A 22028-nucleotide genomic window follows, 5' to 3' on the forward strand; every position below is an offset into this window, starting at 1 on the left:
ATGTAATATATAATTGTGTAGGCCTAATAATTTAGTATTCAAGCAAAAAACAAGGGTATGGAATTTCAATCATTTGAATGGTCCGGCCCGCGAGCCATAAGAGGGTTTGAATCCGGCACGCGACACAATTCGAGTTTGACACCCCTGCAGTACAGTGTGTAATGAGAAAATTAGTACGATGCATCTCTGTATTAGTGGCTGAATCATACACAAGAGCAACACTTCGATTGTTTTATCTACATTTTAATTATACAGAAAGGGATGCATGTCATGTTCGAATTATTCATACATATTAGGTTATTAGAGAGTCCATGTTACGAAAACTGATGAAATATGAAAAAATGAAGGAAATTTAGAAAGGCAATACTTCATGCATAGTGAATAATTCGAGCTGTGCCACAATGAAACAATTTTGCATGCCATTGTTATTCATATGTTTGCATATGTTTAATGGTTATATGATAGTCAGCACCGTAACTGCCGCACCCCAAACCACCCAATTGGGGGGGGGCGAGCTCGAAGGAGGCCCAAAATTATTTCGTGAATTAGCATAAATCATAGAGTATTTTTTGAAAATTTATGCAATTTTTTCAAAATTCAAGCTGCTATTTATCTTTATCATTGGCTATTGGGCCATTACCGCGCCACGACTCACCAAGAAATACAATCAAGTTTTAGGCCATATAACATGCGACTCCAAGACAGTGTTGGGATCAAGTCACTACCTTCGAGTCATCTCGAGTCATTGCAGATTTTTACACGAGTCAAGTCAAGTCACTCGATTTTCTCGTGACTCGAGTCAAGTCAAGTCACCCGATTTTTGGAGGTGACTCGAGTCAAGTCGAGTCAATTCAAGTCACGAGTCAAGTCACTAGTCGAGTCAAGTTGAATTTTCAAAGTACGATGTATGATTCAAGGTCATTGCATTTTGCTAACTGTTTTGAATACAGATGGAGTCCCCATTTATTCTGAATCAAGGAACGAATAAAGAGTTGATTATGCACGCAAGATGGCGCTCTATCGCTCATGCATACGTAGAACTGCCAAACTGCGCAAGTACAGCGGTATAGCTTCAGTCTATAATAGGGGCGAGAAAACTGCGACTCGCGAGACGCATGCTGCTATTTGAGTCTTTGATTGCGGCTCTACAATGAGTGTGCAATGTGCATTCAGTGATAATGAACGTAAGCCACTGTGCGGTGCCTTTTCCGTCAAGATTCGCCCAATAATCACAAAGCTAGAATTGAAACGTCATTACGAAACCAAACACCAATTTACCCAAAGTATTATGATTAATGAGCTCCGCACTATCAGTCCGATTTCAAACACCTTGAAGCCTAGATGGAGATGCAGCGTCTTATACCACACAATAATAAACTTCTTTCGATACCCTACCGGTGTTGGGATGACTCGAGTCACCTTTTTCGTATGACTTGACTTGACTCGAGTCACTTTGCTAAAATGACTTGACTTGACTTGACTCGGCGTATCAGAAATGCGGATTGACTCGTGACTCGGAGCAAAATTCACGAGTCAATTTCAAGTCATCAAGCAATCGATGTCGATGAAATCACTCTATCCTGCTGGTGTAACCTGTGAAAGCGACCAATCATTCAATGATCGGGCGTTTTACTGAACCTCCATTGTTCTCTCACAAATAAATTGACCACAAATGAAGTGATCGCAGCATACAGCTTACGCAAAATGGATATTTCTCTTCTCAGTTCTTATACATTAACCAAACCTCTTGTTTTATTGAAATTGAATTCGAATATAGTTCATATAGTCCTCAACCATTGGCGCACGCTCGAATATGGTCATATCAATTTGTTAATTAGTAATGCATTGCATCTTTTTAATTCGCTTCTCTATATTCTCTATTTTGGCTGGTAACTAAACTGAGGCTATGTAATTACTTACGTAGTTTAGCATTTCTAGGTATATGTGAGCGATACAGCGTCTTCTTGCTTGTATATTTGACTCTATATTCGTTCATCGGTTCAGAATCAATAACCACGCAATATGTATTTCAGACAGCTAGCAGTATACAATGACGTAAGCATGCCTCATACGCCGAAAAGGCCACTTGACTTGAATTGTGACTTGACTCGTGACTTGACTTGACTTGACTCGACTTGACTCGAGTCACCTCCAAAAATCAAGTGACTTGACTTGACTCGAGTCACCTTCGAAAATCGATTGACTTGACTTGGTTCGAGTCAAAATCTGCAATGACTCGAAATGACTCGTGACTCGAAGGTAGTGACTTGACCCCAACACTGCACCCTACATTTCATTATGACGAATTAAATTAGTATATATAAATTTTTGTGTTGATACTCTTTTAAGGCAATGATCTTTGATATGCGGCTGGTGCGTGAAGCAGCTCTGCCCAGTGCCCACCCCTGATCTATAATTATCAGCCGAAATATAGGATAGCATATGAAGTATCAGAAAATTCAATAAAATGATATGGAGCAATACCCTACCCACATTTATATTCATGATATACAATTATAAACGTATGAATGATATTCGTTCGATTTAAAGCACGCAAGAGGGCTGGTTGAGGTGAGCAAGTTTACGACAACGTAAGCTAGAAGCTCCAATATCTGCGTCAACGATCAATTAATTAGTGATGTAACAATGGATACTAGGTAAAACTCGCACAATCATTGATGGATCGGTTAACAATCCGAACTCATACAAGATATGGCGATTTAGTCGACATCGATTACTTGATGACATGAAATTGACTCGTAAATTTTGATTCGAGTCACGAGTCAATCTGCATTTTTGAAGCGTCGAGTCAAGTCAAGTCAAGTCATTTTTACAAAGTGACTCGAGTCAAGTCAAGTCATACGAAGAAAGTTACTCGAGTCCGACTCGAGTCAAGTCATGACTCCAGTCATCCCAACACTGCTCCAAGAAGTGTCCCAGAACGATCGGCAGCGAGAAAACCTTGACCGAAAAGGTCTGTGCCCTTATGCTGACCGAAGACTTCGTTATATATACAAAATACATATAGGTTTAATTGTCCATAGGCGCCTACATGACTGGCGCCGAATGTTCCTGTCTTTGCAATCTGAACCTCACAAGACAAATACCATCCCGCTGGGAAAAATTTTATGCCAGTGAAGAAATACCAATTTGAAATCGCGTGCGTCTCTTAGTTTAGAAGCCTACGTTTGGGCGATTCTATATTTTTGGATATAGCAGACTGGAAGTCACGAAATAACATCATGTAACAAAGTCATATCAACGTGTCCGCCCTCCCGAATATGTTTAGTTATTATTTACGGGCCCTCCCGTTTTCAAGACACTTCACTCAGCTCTACCGGTAAATCTAGTTACGTGAGTAGAGAGGACATTAAATTGATAGCATAATATATATGCAATCGCCGATCTGATTGACCAATTTTATCATAAATTATCGAAAATTTTCGCGCTTCGCGAGTACAGATGATTTCGCGACAAACACGAACAAGGTGATGGGAGGCCGTTTTATCACCCTATGGGAGCCCATGATCCATGTTCTTGGGGGCCTGACGAGGTACTGTTTCGTTCCAGCCAACGGGTATACGCCCGAAAATGTTTAATTATTATTGCGTGGTCCTACCTTTTCAAACACACCTCACTCAGCTCTACCGGCAAATCTGATTACGTGAGCAGAGAGAAGATAAAAATTGATAACGATATATATGCAATTCCTGATCATACTGACCGATTCAATCATTAATTCCAGAAATTTTCCGCGCTTCGCGCGCTTAGGCCACAAAAGTTGATTCAACAAACAAACTCCCAACGAAAAGATATATAGCGGTAAACAGGGAATCGCCGGAGGGGGGCCTTGGGGGCGAAGCCCCCCAGAAGTTCAGCCTATAACCCTCTGGGGGGCCCATGACCAAAGTTTTTTTTTTGGGGGGGGGGGCCTGACGAAGTGCTGTTACGGCCCTGCTGATAGTCATTTAACCGTCACTGTAATCGTCGGGATTGGAGTCGGAGTCGGAGTCGGTATTTTTAAAGACTCAGGAGTCGGAGTCCGAGTCGGCCCATTGAAAATATGTGGAGTCGAAGTGGGAGTTGGAGTCGGTGCTAAAATTAACCGACTCCACAGTCCTGCATTTAACCATTAGCATTTCACCCCGCAGTTTGAACTCTGAAATTCAGGACATATCCGAGAAAATCCGGACGTATGGCAACCGTAGGTTACGAGCCATTTCATCGCGACCCTGGACAGACACACACAGAAACATTTCCCGTTAGGAACTAAGCTCGGTATTATGCAATTACCGAACAAGCCGGATATGCCAAATGAGCTATGGTAACTAAATTAATAGTTGAATAATTTTGCTTAATTATACTTTATATGCAATGTACATTAACGCATTTACGAAATATTTCATTTTTCATTTGTTACTCCGCCACTGCGATTTTGTAGTCTATATTGTAGAATGTAGGCCAAGTATACTGTAAGCCTCATCCGACCGCCAGATGGAGCTACATCTTCGAGGAAATCATTGGAAGTTCCTTGCAACCGACATCATATCGACGTACGCCTATTCTCTCGGTGCTAGCAAATCATATAGCATGACCGGTGTAATGTATGAGAATAGTTTTTATTTTCATTATCCGTTTAGCGGCATATAAACCTCATTATACATGTTGGAATGACAAAATGGCAATTTAAACGCAAGCGACATCTATAGCAATTGGCCTATCATGGAGTCGAAGACGAGTTTTAAATATGGAAAAACCCGGAATGGTCATCCAAATCAATTCCATTATGATCACAGAGCCATAAATAATATCACTACGCACATTGCATGTTTTCTTTAGGCTATTGATATCAGATACTCACCAGGACGATCTGCTATCGATAATGAAATGGCTGCAGTTACGCAGATATTCGGTTGATCATTCGGGCACTCGGACTGCGATTCTTGCTTGCTGATGGAAACGTCATTTTGAAACACTGCGATACCTTCGTAGCACAAAAGTGCCTCCGTTGAAATTATGAAGAATATTGATATAATTACCAGCAATGAATTCTTCATTTTAGACTTACGAAGACGCATATATTGGATTATTTCGACCTAAGAATAGGAAAAGGAATGGCGTCACGTCGGAAAAATCACTACAATATTTTCATACTTTGATCCGCTTCATTCGGCTATTGCAGATTTTGAAGGACGGTAATCGAAGTATTAGATAGTTAAATATCCCTATGTCTTCCTGATCTCATTACATACATAAAAGGGAGTCCACAACTGAACAGCACCATCTTAGATCACAGTCCCAAAATGCTACATTCAAATAGAAGTGTCCTAAAAGTGGCAGGGAAACAGGCGGAAGAGCGAACCGCAAGATAGGTGCAGGCCGTACAGCGAGGTGTAACATTTCTCTCTGCCCTATAAAATTCTATGAGTACCGCTACAGGTCTGGGTTGGGAATCGTCGTCATCGTAATCGTCAGATTTTATATTATTAACCGCTCAAGACACATACAATGCGATACACGACACACAATGCGGTGTAACGAACAGATAGGAGATGCTGAAACAAGCAGCTACGGTCTCTTAATTCAATGAACGAAACCAAAATTGCAATACCTATCAATCTGACTAAACTAACCACACAAATCGGTGTGATCGTATACAGTTTGACGTGCACCGTACAGTGTACGTTGTGCAAGTACAGTACTTACATGAGCGTAGGTAGGGTTAACAGAAATTTATGGTTCATGGTATTATGATCTCACTTCGATCATCACGATGAAACTATTATGTTGTAGAAAACTGCAACTGACGACCTCAATTATTGTAGGCATTTCTACCTTATTGCATACGGTCGTATTATAGGGCGGAGAGCATAAAGCTTATTCGCAAGAAAGCTATCGCTGGAGTAAAAACTGTTAGTCATGGCGCATAAATTTGGATAACAATTCGCGCGATCGTTGTCCCGAGTCGTCTGGTGAGACTTTTAATCCAGCGAAGTAGGTCGCCACGATAAACAGTTTTAAATCAGACTAGCGTTCTCCCGGACGAGCTAACTTCATGATATCCGCCCGTGGAGTTTGGAATGAGACTTGTGACATCATATGTTCACGTTTGTGTTTACAGAGAACGTTTCATTAAAGTTCGTGTTGACACGAACCAGAACTCTTCAGGGCGTCACACCATATCTACCACGTATCCCTGCCAGTGGCTAGGAGGCCTATCTATTTTATATGCCGAGATACGCCAACAATTATGAATTTGAGCCACAATGCGCAGTTCGCAAAATTGGCAATTTATGTGGTGTTCCTGGTGTCCTATTTCTATCTACGGAATTTGTGTGACTGTAACAACTGAGAACAACCTAGTCTAGTCAATCTCCAAGAATAGCAATATTCCAACACCATCCTACCCCCGGGATCTACATTTTCTGTTAAATCCATTGTTACACACACGACTGGATCACTTCATAACCAATGCTGGTGACGATAAATACTCTTACTGTCTGCCAACAAAAACTTATCGACGTGGATGTTATAGCTCTTTCAGATCACAACCTATTCCATCTCATCGATTAGCATGATGTATAGATGAAACTGTGACTTTCGTGATAGCAAGGCGTGCAGCTATTGCTACAGGCTTGGCTCGGCGCCGTATTTGTCGACAGCTAATTGAAAATAGTACCATGTCGGATATGAATGAAATTATTGATACTGCTATATATCTACCAGATTGATTCCTCATTTTTGAAGCTTGGTTTGATTTTGATTTTTTAGTTCGATTTTGATTTGTGTTGTGCAGTTGTTGTATCAAAAATTTCATAATTGTATTCTTGTATTCCAGAAATCCACAGGTCGACATGGTCGCATGAACAATATTAGTTCATGGATAATGGATACGCATAATTTCGTAGGGACCATGTGATTGCGACAACTGCACACAGTACTGTGTTTTCAATCCCCTTGTCTACTGTGTAAAAACTGTGTTCTTACAAGTTTTAACTAGAGACCTCAACGGTTACTTGAAACCTTACTACTTCAGTTACAGTATCCAGTCAGATCATTTGGAATAACATGCCCGTTGCAGTTCCAGAGCGAATGTTAAACGGATTTGAACATTCTTCGATGGACTATTGACAATTACCAATTATTTGGTCTGTGATATGTGTTATTGGTACTACGGCGCTTTAGCTTGTTTTATGTCATGTGTCTACTGATCTGTTACTTTCTGTATTCTTATACTGTCCAATTATGTTCTGTATATCTTAACGCTGATGTCGTGCTCTATATAGACGGGATAGACTATATAGATGACTATCCGGTCGTGTATCGTGATTTTCCTCTTCATGCCGTTCATCAGAAAATATCGCCTTTTCGTGTTTTCCTGCAGAGACAAATTCTATTAACGATCTCGAATGGAATACAATTTCCATCATTTGCATATACAATCGGGAATTAATGGAACTAAATAAGTTTCGATTTTGGCAAGAGTTCAATTGGCGTCAGTGTGCGTTTTCCACTAACATCAGCGACGCATGCGTTGTTTTTATAGAGGCGGTATGTAGTATATCTGTCGTTTATTGGTAGGCCTACTCAAGTAGATTTTCATTTCTCTCACCATCAGTCGAGTTCCATCCTTGCCGCATGCGTTAGTGGCGTATGCAATATATTCGAATATTTAAAAAGATAAGTTAAGCATGACTTATAATGCGACATTCACGAATGCACGTGATAGTACTTTGGAATGCCGCGGTTTGTGTTTTCAGATACGCTACTTTTCTTCGGGTATTTGAAACAGGCATGACAGTTCTCTCAGTTGAAATCCAAGTGTAGTTGGTGCGAGAGTGTGATTCATGGTTAATGATTCATCTATAATGTATAATTGCCTTATACGAATTGTTAATTTTTATTATTTCAGAGTTTGTGAAATTTTATAAAACACATTATGGATGTCTCATCGTCTCATACTCACATGCGATGTAGATTTTATGCTGTGCTTCCACTTTTATATACTTCAACGATATTTGAAATAAAATTTCTTTCGTTACTTTTTGAACTATGTCAGGTAAAAAAGAGCAATGGATACATATAGGTTCTAGCTTGTAGGTATACTTTACCAGTTTCATAGTAGCACCAATTGGACAATATCACCTATGTTTCACGGTCATGAAATATCTACTTTACGAATACAGGTATTTGCTTCATCATATTGCCTTTCTACATTAGCAGCGAAGATATATTTTGCAGATATACAAGAGCCGAGAAATGACGCTGTGCCAAAGAACCTTTTCGTATACCATCCGTTTTCTACAGCTACAGCATTTGCACGAACTTGGAATCGATACCGATATTTGAACTATAGATCGAAATTTTACGGAGTTGCAAGGGCTGAGTTGAAGTAGGAATATGAGGTGATAAAATCTGGTATTGGGATGTGATAATTTCAGCAAATATATACATACAGGCAAACTTGGACAACTAGATAATTCTAGTTGTCTAACTTCCCTAAATTAGAACGAAATGCCAGTAATCTAATTCTAATCTAATTAGTTTGTGAAATGTTATATACTTCTCTTTGTCCGTGGCATTCTAGAGCGAGTTAAAAAGAATATCCCTCTCGCGTTGAGAAATCCTGTGCTAAGCCGCATCGCATTGCTTGCGGGAGAACTGTATGGTGCAGGGGTCGCCAACTCAAAACGGGTCGCGGCGCACTTTTCAAATTTCGTAGTGAATGCAATATCGAGACAAAATTGTCGACACAGTTGAGCAACCACGTTTTTGTTGTGGCATGGTTACCACAAAAGAAGAAATATTTTATTAATACAAGGAATATCCTGATCATAAACTTCACTTTATTTTGAACTATGAGCTGCGCACGATACCTGGCAACGCTTTTCATTGACCAATGAATCGATATAGGGGCTAGTCAGACATGTTACTAGCTGAAAGACTATCTCATCCTAAAGATTGATCTTGTGGAGAAGCCCTACGCCGTTTTCTAAGCGTCTTGGTATCTTGACAGCGTCTGGGCAACATGCTCATTCATATCATCTGACTCTAAATCGATGAAATGCTGTTCGTTTCGCCGGAACCCTTTCAGCTAATGAGGAATAATGTTGTTGGGCACGGGCGAATACCTTATTTTGAAAACATCAATTGAAATTATTTGAAACCAAAATAAATTTCAGCATTTCAAAATTCTTTACTTTGCGTTCTCCCAAAATCAGAAATCAGATCGTGGGCCGCGAAATATGACCTCGTGGGCCTCTTGTTGGTTACCCCTGGAACAGTGCAAAACGAGCCAAACTTGGTGTACAGGCGTTAGCCATTCTCTTGCTTATAGGAATGCACTGCGATTTGATATGAACCGAACTTGATTTTTGCTGTGTTTCTTTGTCATTCACAATTCCATTCAATTTCCAAGGTTTTGCGAATTCTGTACTTCTATAATCTAATTTGGAAATTGTGTAGCTTTAATTCTAATTCTTGTCTTGTTCGGGAAAAGTAGTGTAGCTCTACTTCTAATTCTAATCCAATTTAGATAATGTATAGCTCTAATTCTAATTCTAATCTAATTTGAAATAACTGAAAATCTTCTAGTTGTCCAACTCAGCATCAAGGAGATGAATAGGCCCATACCAAAGGAAATTGTAGGTTGACATCCCCTCCATTTCGATTATAAGGTAAATTCATAAATTAATGACAGGCTATATTCGTCATGCCTGTTTCAACGTTATTATTACAATAATATATATTGCGATTTTTTAAATCATCTAACATACAATGTTACCATGGTTCTTCCCGACATTAGCAAAGCCGTCGGGCGATATCTCTAACTTGATGGCTTGGTGAGCTGTTTGTGATTGCTCTACTTGGCTATTCAGGACCCTTTCTGGTAGTAAAGGCGGTCACACAGGACACATTCAGCGTCAATCGCGCGTTTATGCGTTAAACTTCGCCCGTTGGGTAATTGACATTCATATTCACACCAGACAACTCTCTCACCGCAAGGAATTTTTTCTCAAGTCATTTCGCAATAATAGTAAGACTATGTGCACTACGTAATTAAAAATTCAGGAACAATTGCGGCGAACCACTTTACATAAAATATTGCTATATTCCGGATAACTGTTTGTATTCAAACGGCAATATTCATTGTCAACAATCCATATCATTATGACCGATCAATCAAACTAATATGTCGATATTACAACTACGATTACGATCAGCGCGTATGTAAATGCTCAAAATTGAACATTCAATAGTGCAGTGCTTTTTGTGAAATTGTTTTACCATCATCGACCCCAGTCGGAGAGACCTTGGTGTAGTGTGCGGAATCTGATCCCCTCGTATCAATTCTACGCGACGAAGCGGCGTCATAATCTCACTTATGCGTGGCGACATTCAAGATTCAGAATGAGATGAAGAAAAGAATCGTGTTAAGACTGTTAACCCAAATGTAATGTTCCTCGGGCTATGTTCAGATTCTCCCAATAAATATATAACGCGGTCAATCCGCTTAATCTATCAATTTATTGTGGACGATGAATGAGAAATACGCATGAGCCGAACACGTACGTTCGATATGTCATGTGCAACCGGTCACTTTATTAAATCAGATGTAAACTGATGCAATATTGCTGTCTGTTTACGAGTGTAGGAATATTATGCTGCATATTTGTTTAACTTTTCACATATGGCAGCCGTCATACATGCAGCTTTTCTCTCCGACCATAAACAAACATACGCACGATTTCACCTGCGACGATCTCATATATATACTGGTCTGCGAAAATAAAAAAGACAATAACAAATGACCAATCCTATTTAAATCCTCCTTTCGTGTTCGAACATGCTTACCATTGATATCAACATTTTAGACCGTGACACGTGAACAACTATATTGCCTTGTTCAAATAATTCAATACACAAAGCCGCACATTCTACAAAGAAGTCTTCGGTCAAAATGAAAATAATTTACAAGCACAACAGCACATAGCTGATGTGTGACGTCCTAACGAGGCAATCAAGTCTAAATAGATCAATGGGTCTTCAAATTCTACTGCAAACTTCGACTCCATTATGCAAAAACAAAGCTTTGCAAACACATGGTGAGATTTGAGATGCTGTTAGCTAGATTGCGCCGTCCTGTCATAATTATGGACCTACTTCTACTTCTTCTATTTGATACTTGCTACCCTGACAATCTTGGGAAGGCGTAGCATCATCACGGGTTATCAATCCTTCGCAATACTATTCTAGATGTCCGTCACTGTTGGTTGCCATAGGTATCAAATCGAATGTATGAAAAGACCCGCAAAATTAAATGCATCAAACGATATCTTGGGTATACCTCAAAACAGGCGACCGCACAAATCTTCGGCCGCTTCTCGTTTTGTACTAGTCGACCTTTATGCGATATTGGCGGTGTTCGACGTTAAGGACTATTTGGCGATTCCAACCCAGGCCGCCGAATACCACTGCGTGCGGTAAGCTAACGCCTAATCCGACAACATTCATCGTTGGCGTGTCTGAAATATTACCGACCTTGTAAAACCGTGTCATCGAAGACCAGCACATAATCTATCTATCAGCTGGTACGCATATATAACTACAGCACTTCAACTATGGAATATGGAATTCCGTTCTAAGGCAAACAGGGTGTCTATCGGGCTACTATGTAAAGGCGTGAATTCAGATTAAAGTTTACGATGTTTGGTCGGTACTGATCGGATTTAATCCAACTTTCGCAATGTCATCTGAAGTATAATAGTCGTGAAATGGTACCGCTTTAATGTCGAACAATGTGCCCAAAAAGATGAAAGGGACGGTGCGTTAGGATAGAGGTTAGGTCGTCGACCGTTAAGTAACTGCCTGATTTTCGATTCACAACAAAAACACTGTTAATGCGATTTCATTACGTAGCAACGAATTCTAACAAGGAGAATGGAATTTTAACGCGCTGCACATTACATCAGACACTTTTTATTGGTAACGTTCAAAGAATCCGCATCAAGCTCATAATCAGAGTATAAGTCAATTTCTATTTGGATTTGTGGAATCATCTTACCGCTGCCTTGCCATAAAGACTACACAATTTAGCGACCACGCTCATGTGTTGACAGTACGCACGAGCAATTTTAACAATCTTACGTTCCAGATTCGTTTTTGTAATCAGGTGGCTACAGAGGATGACTGGCCAGTGGCCGCGATCGACGCGACTACGTACAAGTACATTTGAAGTTCTTCATTCAGTTAATTACTGCTAGTCAAACACGACGGCAAACTTTATCGAGACACCTCTTTCAATTATCGCCCATGAGTTGTGTTTGTAAATGCTCGAAATGTATTCAAGACAACCAAGTGCGGCATGTCATGTAAAGCTTTTTGTCGGGTACTTTACACGCCGTACAAAACAGTCAACCCTCTGACACACGACGTTCATGGCGTCACATTATACATCACCGTGGAGAAGTATCTGTTTTGTAGAGTTTCGTTGTGTTTGTTGTCATTCGTACAGATGAAGCGAATGAAATCACCACTTAAGTAGCTACGAGTTAATTTCTGATCTTTTGGAATAAAAATCTTATTAAACTTTGCACATGCACTTCGGGTCATTCGAGAGAGTCATATGTTCGTCATTTGGGAATTTATGTAGCTTTTCGAAGCATGGGATGGTTTTCTGGGAATTACTAAGCTGTTCGGAAATCTTATTAGTAGAAAAACAAAAATCATTGCCTTTTCATTGTATAAACGAATATAAAAGTTTGTTACACATCGCACCGGGACTGACATAAAAGCAACCGAATGGTAAAAGTTGAAAGGCATATCTTTGTTTGTTTCTGTAAAGAAAGTTTGGCAAATACTTTGAAAGAGATTTGTCATCAGTAAAAAAGGTTCAGTGTACGTATATATACAGGTAGTTCAAAAGGTGTGAATTTGCAAAGGAATTTTTATGCTTCGTCTGTGAGGATAAAAACCGATTTGACTAGTGATATTGAGAAGTTATCCGTGCAACCCTCTCGAGTAAACTTGCGATTCAGATATACCTGGATATTACTTGTAACTTCAAAGCGGTAAGACATTTTTATGGTAGTGGCAATGTAAGCGCTGACAGTATCTCCCAGCTGAATTGTCGTTGCAGTGCTTCGAGTATGTACCAAACAAGGTTTATCGAGGAAAATTCTATATGTGTAGGAATGGCATCAATTCACTTCACCATGCTGTGTTTGGCATGGCGTCCTTATATGCTATAACATCACCTGTACCAAGGAAATTTAAACGTTGCCATGAAATGCATGTCCTATCTCAAAGCGTCGCGACTACCTGCCGCTAGATTAAATGATTCGGCAACCGTTTTTGATGAATTTATATAATAACTTTATACTGGCGAACGAAGACCACTATGGCGATTAGACAAGACGATTCTGACGCTATGTGCGGGCAGGGACAATACGGACGTCGGAATAAGGACATGGACACCTATACAATTATCTTCTTAGTTACAATTTTGAAGTCATACGTTCAGAATGACAGATTCAATTTTTTTTTTAACAAAGTTTAACTATACTGTAGACATGAAAAGTATCCGATCGAACAAAGTTTTAGTTCCACAGAGCCGCGTGTATTAGGCTACTCCGTTTTAGTCTCCCTGCCGTTCAGAACCTGCATGCCAACAAATAGCATATTGGTTCGCAGAGACGGTGAACTCTGAGCAATTCTTTGTCAAAAACAGCAGTTGCGTTATCAAAATCTATTAAGATCGGTAGATATGTCGTGACTCAATTCCGATTTTGCTCATAAACTATTTGATCTGTAGTTAAAATTCCTATAGAAGCATGTTTGCCAAAAGTACCTTTTGACCAGCCGACAATGGACGGGTCTCTGCGAGGTTTCAGCAGTCGTTGATGGCTTTGCCGTATTGAAAAGAGGTATTACAAATCGCCATCGCCATTAGTCCGTTTATTAGAATAATATTCCATTATAAGAAGTAAAACGTGTGAATATAGTGAGTGCATACGCTTTGGAAGTAGATGGTTATCTCGAAGTACTAAAAGGATGATATCAATGTGAAATTATTTAGTTTGAAATCAATAAAACAATATCAGTCTGTATGCATGCCTTCAGGATTCAGCAATGTTGCTTAATTTGAAACTGCCTGAAATATGAATCGATGAAATGTCAAATGGTAGGGCATATTAGCGATATCGTCTAGGACTCTATGGAGTAACCAATCCCTCAATGTACTACAAGTTATGACTTGGTCTCGAATGTTTTAGAGATGGATAACGAGACTACCACAGCCGCACTGCCTCCGAACTCTTGTATATTTAGTCCGACAGACAGGGCGCCAAGTTCCAGTGAAGTAATTCAGCAGTTGAACGGTAATGTAACGAAATATACCTTTTCCTTCGACTCTGCAGAACTCGGAACAATATTTTGAATTTCCAGATATTGGCGCCGGAGCGTTTGTCTATATGATGGTGCCAGTGGTTTTGTTTGTAATTATGGCAATCGTGTACGTCGAGGAAGCAATCTTCTTTATTAAAACGACAGAGCATTGGAGAAGGACTCAACACAAACTGTGGATATTATCAGGATTTCCGGTGAATATTCTATAACAGCACGCCAGACAAACACTTTCCAGACCATGTTACAAAATTCCAAATTGACATTACCGCTGAAATAATAAATCCAAACTTCACGACAGTATACATTTATCAAGAAATACTTGTTCTCTCAAAACATGGCAAGTGACATTTCGTCACGACAACTCCCAACGCCTTGTACAATCTGCATGTCAACTGTCAAGTATGTATGAAATCCAGTTTATATAATATATTACGGGGATTTTCCATGTCAAAAGTGACGTAAGAAAGCGTTTCACGTCTGTTCATATTATATAAATATTTGTACCGTTGTAAATTGTTCGGTACCCTAAGTAGTTCATATCAGTGATATCACTAATATGAGTCTCACATCGAGGTGACTATTTTAGCAGTATGTGATGATTGCCACAAGTTCATTGAGTCTTACCATCGAAATTACCAAAGACGCACTCGGAATAATAAAAGAAAATTGAACGGAACTTAAACTTGACGTGGAACCAAATCAAATATTGCTCGTCGGAACTCACGTGCTTATCGCTTTGTATTCGTCAAGATCGCTGATTGAAATCCCCGAACAGAATAAACTCTGTAAATTGCGAATTCGCCATTCTTTTGTTCCCCAAGGTTATATCTGGATTGTGCGTGATTGGACTTTTCTTTCCTCGTTCATCGCCGACCATACAGATTCTCATTTCTTTGTGAGTTAAAAATTCAGAAATGCTTATTGAAAGCGTACCGGCTAACGTAATAACTTTTTCAGCTACAATGCCTTATGCATGAAAGAGTATTTCGCTTTAACACTGCATTACTACGGCGGCAAGAAAAAAATGGCGGAGATCACCAATGAAATTGTCATCCCACCGAATCCGTTTCCTTGCATCATGTGGTGCTGCTTGCCGAAAGTAAAAATGAATGTGTAAGTGTGCACCAAACATAGCTGATTCTGATTGGTACAAGGTGCTATTTAGTTCAATGTTACATATTCCTACAGGCGCAGTATCAAGATAATGCAGTATCTAATATATCCAGTGACAATATATCAACCAGTCGTCTTCTTTATCTTGACCGTACTGTGGAACGAAGATTTGGAAGAAACGAATTTGGTAAGCTTTATGTAACTTAAGCTTTTATATGGAAATCGAACATACATCTCCTCGCCATACTTTTGAGGTCTACTAATAATTGGAAACTATATCTATTGAAAAATTCTGGTTAAGAGTATGGCAAGTTGATATTTAATAGTGACGTCACAATGCATGCAATATAGAACTATCTTAGCGATGACTGGGGAAGCTGTGCCGTGAATTTATCAATGTTTTGTTTCTGGAGTGTACTGTGCGGCCATGGGGCGATTTTTGCATCATTGCAACCGATTGCGATTACGATTTCTCTTGAATCGCGCGATTACGAATACGATTACAATAACAGAAAATCCCTATGTAGTATATTAGGATCACATGGGAGAGTAATCACGATTATTCACGATTACATTTATATTGTTTCGTGGAATTTGACCTATCATTTTTACCCTTTTTGAAAGTTCAGTAGTTTGTGCAAGTCTGGTTAGTGGTTTTAACTGACCTCGCTAGCTTCTCGCAGAAACTTCAATAAGACATTACAAATATATAATATAAAAAATCAGCATTAAATGAAATTTCCAATTTTACTTTTGAATTCTATACATCTGTCGTCACGTCATTAAATTTCGGGTAAACTTTGATTTGATTTTTAAAGGTTCACCAATGCGCAACATTTGTTTTGAAGTTTTACCGCTGCGCCAGGTCTATAGTGATTTAAAGGAGTTCATATTCACCGCAAACGAGCGTGTTCCTCAAGCTTTACAGATAAGAAAATCTAAACCTTTCCCTTCGTGTTTCCGAAAAGACATCGGGTGATTACTAGGGCAAGTTTTTGCAACTTTTGCAACTTTGTTCTACAGCTTCCGACAGCTTCCTAAATACTCGTAAGATATGTAGAATGTTGTTTTAAGCTGTTTGAAGGAATCTTATAGTGTAACTTTTTGCAGCTTTTGTCCATTTTATAAATGCAACTCTATGCAACATTTGCAACTTTTTCGATTTTTCATGAAAGTATTTTCGGTTTTGGTGAAATACGCAGCCAAATTCTACTGAAACACCGTAAATCAGCACCGAAGTACGGGTATTTCGGGAGCTGAGCCGGTAAATTGACCTTTTTTTTAGTCAACCGAGCAAAATGTGGTCTTTTAGTGCAATTTTTGCAACTTTTGTCAAAAATAAATAAAAAAATGCAACTTTCCGCGGATTTAACTGCAACAAGAACTTGCCCTAGTAATTACTTCCTCATTATAATCGAGTGCGATTACGATTACTTGTGAATGACGCGATTGCGATTACGATTACAGCAAAATCTCGAAGTAGTCGATTACTGTTACGATTACAATGGAAAAGTAATCACGATTACTCACGATTACATTCATTTTTGTGCTTGGTAGGCTATACTTGAGCCTTGATCACACATTGTAAGACAACATAAGTTAATAACATATTATATAACGATTGTGATGAGACGGCTTCATGAGAGAAAAAATTTCTTTTAAATGTGACGTCATTAGCTTGTTATGTCTCAATCAGTTACCCAACTTCATAGCGGACAATTTTCATTCTAGTTACAACCCACTCTAAAATGATGTTTAAGAGTATGGTTGATGGTCAGATGATGCTTCGATTGGAGGCCGTCATGTCTTATTTGATGAGTACGAAATTGTAAACCTTTGCCCGGCGTAGATACTCCTCAGCAAGCAGAAACGTTCAAACTGCGTTAAGCATAACCATTAACCAAACATCAATAATTACGTTACCGGCGGAGTGCTGGTGATTATTATCTTCCTGCGAGGCAGGGGTGTCTGGTGTGTATTGCTGACCTGATATGAGGCATGGCGGTGGTTCTTTAAATCATACTACTACATCGAATATCTGTTTCAGTGGTTCTTAATCTTTATTAACTTGGGAAATACTTACGCTAATCTGCATTCGGGCGTGTCACCAAAAAGCATATGTATGAGTTCAGTGTGTGTCCTGGGACCTATATTGTATTTTTCCTGCGTCCTTATATAGCTCAGTGGTCCTCACATCCAGAGAGAACAGTAAAACACCAGTTAAGAACCACTGATCTAGATACTACGTGTTCATAATTCGTTACGCATCTACGAGAAAAGCTAATACTTGTGATGTAATAATGAGACGTGGAGTTTCTGCTGTCAATAACCTGATATACATCGCACAATCACTTGTTCACATATGTACGTTCAGTTTATGTCATATAGTCCTTGCAGAAGTAAAAAGTAATCGTTCTTTTATAAAGAAGTCGATTAGATATGTGAAGTAATCGATTACGATGATTTCGGACTTTTTTCGAATGTAATCGATTGCGATTGCAATTACTTGAAAATGCTGTAATCGTCGTAATCGATTACGATTACTAATCACGATTACCCCATGTCTTACTGTACCGATTGACTGTGAAAGATTATTCGGTTTGTCACTATAGAGATACACTAATACGACCATCTACGGTGTCGAAGTCCCAAATTCTTTCTTCGTGCAGTTTATTCCGCGGAAATGCGAAACAAAACACTTGATACATCAAGCATCACGCACTTCATAATACATCATAATATTTTCAGTCCATCTTATTGACGATCCTCAACCTCAGCGTTCCTCTCGCGTCGTTTGTCGCAGTGTACGGATTTGTGATGATCAATAAGGCATCAGAGGGTGCATTGAGATACTTCCGCATACGACGTATGTTATACATCTTTTGCACAATTATGGATGCCTTAACAACGAAAAATACGTTTCCTTGCAGTTAAATTCATATCGGTTCAGTTGATTCTCGCCGTGAATACAGTACAAATGGTCATCATGCTTCTGTTGGACAGATTCCAGGCGATGCCGTGTGGATTTCCATACCAAAATCCAAGACCAGCGTTCAGTAAGTATTGTAAAAATGGTGCGGTTCAATTGTAATGATATAAAGCGGGTAACTACGATATTCGTTGGCCCCACGTAGAGAGATGTGTATAGTTTCCTGTCAAACTGGACCACGAAGATTTTCATGCAACAGTGTTTCATTTCATGCATACTGCCGTTGCTGCCGAGATTGCTGGATACCGCAGTACTTTATATTAAATTCTTTTTTCGATCACTAAACACGGACGAAAATTGTCCCCATTTTAACTGTGATTAACGCATGACGGTAGCTATAGCTATATCATTCTTGAGCATATTTGAAAAGAACACGAAAATTGACTGCAACGATCATTGCATCCAATCATTGTTGACGACATCGTGAAAGATGAGAGGGAATGCTCACTGATCAGTGATCACCCATGGCCTACTGAACTCGGGCCATGTATCACAATACAGACAGTGCATATACGCAGTGGAAGTAGGCCGGGTTGTAATGACTCGAGTCATGACTCGGCTCGAGTCCGACTCGAGTCACGATTTTCTGATGACTCGACTTGACTTGAGTCATTTTTTCAATCTGTGTATTGACTCGACTTGGAATTGAGTCATTGCGCATGACTCGAACCAAGTCATATGACTCGAGACTCAGATGACCAAGGCCGACATTTCATTGTAATTTCGAAGAATAGTAACGTAACTACATTATTGGCATTTAGTCTATCAATACTATGCTGGTACTTGAAAATGCAACCAGAAACTGCGAGAAAAATTAGTATATTATAAATGCGAACCATTCGATATCAGCAAACAGAGTTATAAAAAGTTGGTTTCACAATACTTTAACTGGAAACTGAGCAGTCAACACAATGATGTATATGGACTCGGACTCGAGTCATAATACCAGGACTCGGACTTGACCCTCTGCTCGCTGACTTGGACTGGGAGTTGACTCGGTGGTGAATTGAAAATGACTCGACTCGACTCGAGTCAAAACTATAAAAGTGAGATTGACTTGTGACTCAAAACCTTGTGACTTGGTTACAACCCTGAAAGTAGGCCATCAGCAGTTCGTATAAATCAGTGGTTTTCAACCTTTTTTTAGACACGCCACCCTTTTTGATAGTGAAAAATTTCGCGCCCCCCTTATCGTCATATCACACAATCTAACTGGGATGCTAGCAACCCCAACAGATTGATTGGTGGTATGGACGGTGATGAATGTTGATGAGAGAATAAAAATATATGAAATTGGGTCTATATAGAGAGAAACATGCGTGTATAGGAGGTAAATCGCGCGGAGCGCGAAAAAGTTTTTCAGGTGACCGCTTCTTCGCGCCCCCCTTCAGATGTTTCACGCCCCTCCAAGGGGGGCGCGCCCCCAGGTTGAGAACCCCTGGTATAAATAGAAACACTGAACATTGGGATGAGTTCCAAACGCTTGCTTCAAGGAGAATCATTTTCCATTTAATTAGACCTTCCCACGGTAATGCTTTCTACCTAAAATGCCTCAATAATCCATAAATATACACTAGGTATCATATATATAACATGACAAAGTAATCAAAAATCCAACTTATGTTGACAGTGGTTCATCTTTACATGTTTCCTGCCGAGCTGTTTCTGTTAAGTATCGCTGCGAGGTTCGCGTTCAGGTTTTCCGAAAAAGGATTGCTGCCAGTCCCTGAGCCGCGTGACATAGAAGACCCAATCGTCGAAACGAAGGTATAAGCCAATGAATAAGGATAAGGGACTTTGGATTTATCAATATTGGCACAGGTTGCATGTACCGCAGGATCTACTGCAATGCCAGCAGACGAATTCGACTCCATAGCTTCTGGCTGCTTGTCCTTGCCCGGTAAAGGAACGGCAATCTTTAATTCCGATCGTCAATCAAACAAATACGCACCATCGTCCTCCAGAAGCGCTAGCAACTCATCCTCTTATTCATCGGTGGAGTTGAAAGCCTACCGAGACACCGCTACTGAGCAAAACCGATGTTGACAACAGACTGTCGGGGTGCCATCGTCACTCGCGTCGTTTGTATCCCGAAGGATTGATCATAGAGACTGTTGTGTTGTCGAAAGATCTGGTCGTCCGAACGACCCGTAATGAACGTAACTGTTTCGTTTGACCTTATAATAGTGATGGCGTCACAATGTTACGCGTGCCAGTCCGCTGGATCCCCGCACGCAACACTCCACTGCCTAAAAGTATTGTCACTGAAAGAACATTCGGGCAACAACGTGCTTGGAGATATGAAAGAATCACTCAAGATTATGATACTATAACTTTCGAAGAAGTTTGAAGTGGAATCAAACTCCGATTTCCAGCGGTGCCTTACTCACATTTGCTCAACCTCATTTCATTTTCAATTCATGCGCGTTGTAATTAATAAGCGAAGTATACAGTATTTGAGTCCCCTATTGCATTTGTCAATTCTTTTTCACCGTGTCTATTGCAGCTTACTTGTCACTTTCACTTGTCTGTTGTTGAATGTTCGAATACTCGTCCATATATACTGATATGGCTTAATGTTTTAATGTTTTATGTAGCTAATATTGGCTATAAAATATATATACACATGTCAAGTTCCGTTGTGACCTTTTGCATAAACTTTCAATTGCTATAGTGTAATCGTACGTTGTGCTTCTGTCGTTGCTCTGTCAAACAGCCAGAAAGATAGAGAGCAAATTGCCGTGTTCAAAAATTATATCGTATAGAGCAGGGGTCACCAACTCAAAACGGTTCGCGGGCCACTTTTCAAAATTCGTCGAGGCCGCGGGCCGCATGACTTCTATATCTAGATTAAAATAGGCAACGCTGTTAAACGGACTCGTTTTGATAACTCTACGTCAGTACAACGCTAACATGGACAACAGACAAATCGTGATTAGTCATGTTATGAATAAGCACAGGGACTCGTGTTCCAGTCGCGCGAAGCGCGAAAAAGTTTTCATGCTCTTGAGTGAATTTCGTCATTATTATTAGTAAATTCTCACATATTACCATCAAATATTTATCGTTTCTTAGTCCATGTGATCGAATTCATCGGTAGAGTTGATGCTGGGGGTGTCCACGAAAATTTAGGGAAGTTATTAATGCTGTGCTGCATCTTTGGGTAGGCAAATTGTTTTTAGCACCTTTTGTTGCATGTTGTTATTTCTCGACATCTCATCAGCAGTTACGGTATAGTGGGAAGATATTGGATTCGCCCAAACATAGGCCTACCAGAAACAAATTTTCTTCGTGGTGAGGAGAACACGATTACAAATTGGTATTGAATTATGGTGCGCATCATTTTCCTCTGCAGTTATAGCATCTGTACTGTGGGGACCAGATTATAAAGGACACTACTATATAAATATCGAAAATCTACTCGCACTGAATCGCGCGTAGAGCGAAGAAAATTTCAAGAATAATGCAAGCCTCTTAATAATTAGTCAATTCGTGAATTCAATTTGCATATTGACGGCCA

At 39.7% G+C, this 22028-nt stretch overlaps 1 protein-coding gene and 1 long non-coding RNA gene across 4 annotated transcripts; both read left to right on the forward strand.

Moving 5' to 3' along the window:
• The first annotated feature begins 5063 nt into the window (after positions 1-5063).
• LOC145434192 (uncharacterized) lies at positions 5064-8201 on the forward strand. 2 transcript variants are annotated; one of them, XR_013913289.1, is made up of 2 exons: positions 5064-5195; positions 7037-8201. It is a non-coding gene; the product is annotated as an uncharacterized LOC145434192 (long non-coding RNA). The 2 variants fall into 2 exon arrangements; XR_013913290.1 differs by having other exon boundaries at positions 5066-5195; positions 7082-8201.
• A 4708-nt stretch (positions 8202-12909) lies between these two features.
• Positions 12910-21187, forward strand: LOC145434187 (organic solute transporter subunit alpha-like). Of its 2 annotated transcripts, none has more exons than XM_080311517.1 (10): positions 12910-13070; positions 14274-14378; positions 14446-14600; positions 15228-15301; positions 15364-15519; positions 15595-15706; positions 18268-18385; positions 18450-18575; positions 20139-20275; positions 20346-21187. In XM_080311517.1, exons 2-10 carry the CDS (start codon positions 14276-14278, stop codon positions 20382-20384), a joined length of 1020 nt encoding a protein of 339 aa, XP_080167643.1. In that variant the 5' UTR covers positions 12910-13070; positions 14274-14275; the 3' UTR covers positions 20385-21187. The 2 variants fall into 2 exon arrangements, with proteins under 2 accessions (XP_080167643.1, XP_080167642.1); XM_080311516.1 differs by having other exon boundaries at positions 12911-13070; positions 20330-21187.
• Positions 21188-22028: the final 841 nt, after the last annotated feature.

The sequence above is a fragment of the Botryllus schlosseri genome, chromosome 2 (genome assembly GCF_051294905.1).
Source record: "Botryllus schlosseri isolate E-star chromosome 2, Bs_hap1, whole genome shotgun sequence".
In the NCBI taxonomy this organism is placed as follows: Eukaryota; Metazoa; Chordata; class Ascidiacea; order Stolidobranchia; family Styelidae; genus Botryllus; species Botryllus schlosseri.